The following is a 1,512-nucleotide window of genomic DNA, read 5'->3' as shown; positions in this document are numbered from 1 at the left end:
ACCATAGTACACGTTACATTTCTTTTAAATAATGTTAATAATAAATGTAACAATATTTGGTTCAAAATAGCAGCGTATAAGCTTCAAGCTTTATACAACCATAGTATTTACTATGATACAAGTTAAAATTGTTTATTTTACCAATAATACAGAATTACCAATTATAAATGCCAAAACACTGGTATTATCATGGTAAATGTTCAAGAACACTGTAATATCATGGTATGTTCAAAAAACAATGGTACATGCTCAAAAAAGGCAAAACATGGTTTTACTACAGTCTATATAAAAAAATGGCTTAACTATAGTAAAAGTATTACATTGGTACATGTTAATTTCTTTTTTTTTTTTTTTTGCAAACTATGGCATAACCATGGTAAATGTTCAAACAACTATAGTATTACCATAGTACAAGTTGGTACATTTCCAAAAACTACAGAATTACAAATTATAAATGCCAAAACACAGTGGTATTATCATGGCAAATGTTCACAAACATTGTAGTAGTACCATGGTAAATTTTCAAATAAAATGATACTTCCAAAAACAATGGCATAACTATGGTAAAAATGTCCAGAAAAACAGTATTACATATTACATACATTTATATATGATGATAAATGTCCAAACAACTATAATATTACCATAGTACAAGTTGGTACATTTCCAAAAACTACAGAATTACAAATTATAAATGCCAAAACACAGTGGTATTTTCATGGTAAATGTTCAAATAAAATGATATTTCCGTTGTCTATTTAAAGAAAACAATGGCATAACTATGGTACACGTCCAAAAACTATATTATCACCATGATACAAGTCAAAAACACTGTGGTATTACTATAGTACATGTCTAAAAAGCCTTGGATAACCCAAGTAGAAAACTACAATTGAAAGCGTTTTTGTGAATGACTGCTGTATGAACCGGCGTACCTGATGAGCACAGCGACTCCAGCGTTCTCTCGGTTCTCATAGACGGGTCTCCACGTGTCCTGGATCACACACACGTCGTCCTCCGTGAGAGTCTCGGGACTCAGTGTGAGCTCCACTCCTCCGTTTCCCTCCATCCAGACGCTCGCTGAGAAACACTTGAGAGAGAGAGAGAGAGAGTGAGAGAGATGTGTTTCTCCTCCTGCTGAGCTCTTTATTCTGCCTGTCTCTTCAAGAGTCTGATGGAGAGTTTCTGCTGAATGAAGGAGATCCTCCCACCCTCGACCCTTTATCGCTCTCTCTCTCTCTCTCTCTCTCTCTCTCTCTCTCTCTCTCTCTCTCTCTCTCTCACACACTAGTGTGTTTTTCTCTTAGCTCACAATCACACCTTCCCCCTTCAGTTTACTTGATTTTTCTCACACTCCTGTATCCGTCTGTTGCCCGCCCACAGGAAAGACATTTGTTTCTCCTGGGCAGCGAGGAGATTAGATGAAGAGCAAACAGAGGCTTTTGCTTCTCAGATGTTTCGATCCCCTGTAGAGTTTCAGGCGAGATCTCAACTCAAATAACAAAGCCTGCA

General features: G+C 36.6%; 1 protein-coding gene across 2 annotated transcripts in view; it reads right to left on the bottom strand.

Moving 5' to 3' along the window:
* cygb1 (cytoglobin 1) overlaps window positions 1-1,197 on the bottom strand; it is a 14,677-nt gene extending 13,480 nt beyond the window's left edge. For both annotated transcript variants that reach the window (XR_014029627.1, XM_081358752.1), the window contains exon 1: window positions 936-1,197. Coding sequence is in view for 1 of the 2 variants with exons in the window: in XM_081358752.1 (XP_081214878.1) it covers window positions 936-1,069 (134 nt within the window). In the remaining variant the exon portion in view is untranslated. The remainder of the gene's footprint in view (window positions 1-935) is intronic.
* Window positions 1,198-1,512: the final 315 nt, after the last annotated feature.

The sequence above is a fragment of the Scardinius erythrophthalmus genome (genome assembly GCF_964197995.2).
Source record: "Scardinius erythrophthalmus genome assembly, chromosome: 1".
Taxonomy (NCBI): Eukaryota; Metazoa; Chordata; class Actinopteri; order Cypriniformes; family Leuciscidae; genus Scardinius; species Scardinius erythrophthalmus.
This window is presented reverse-complemented; position numbering and strand designations above follow the sequence as displayed.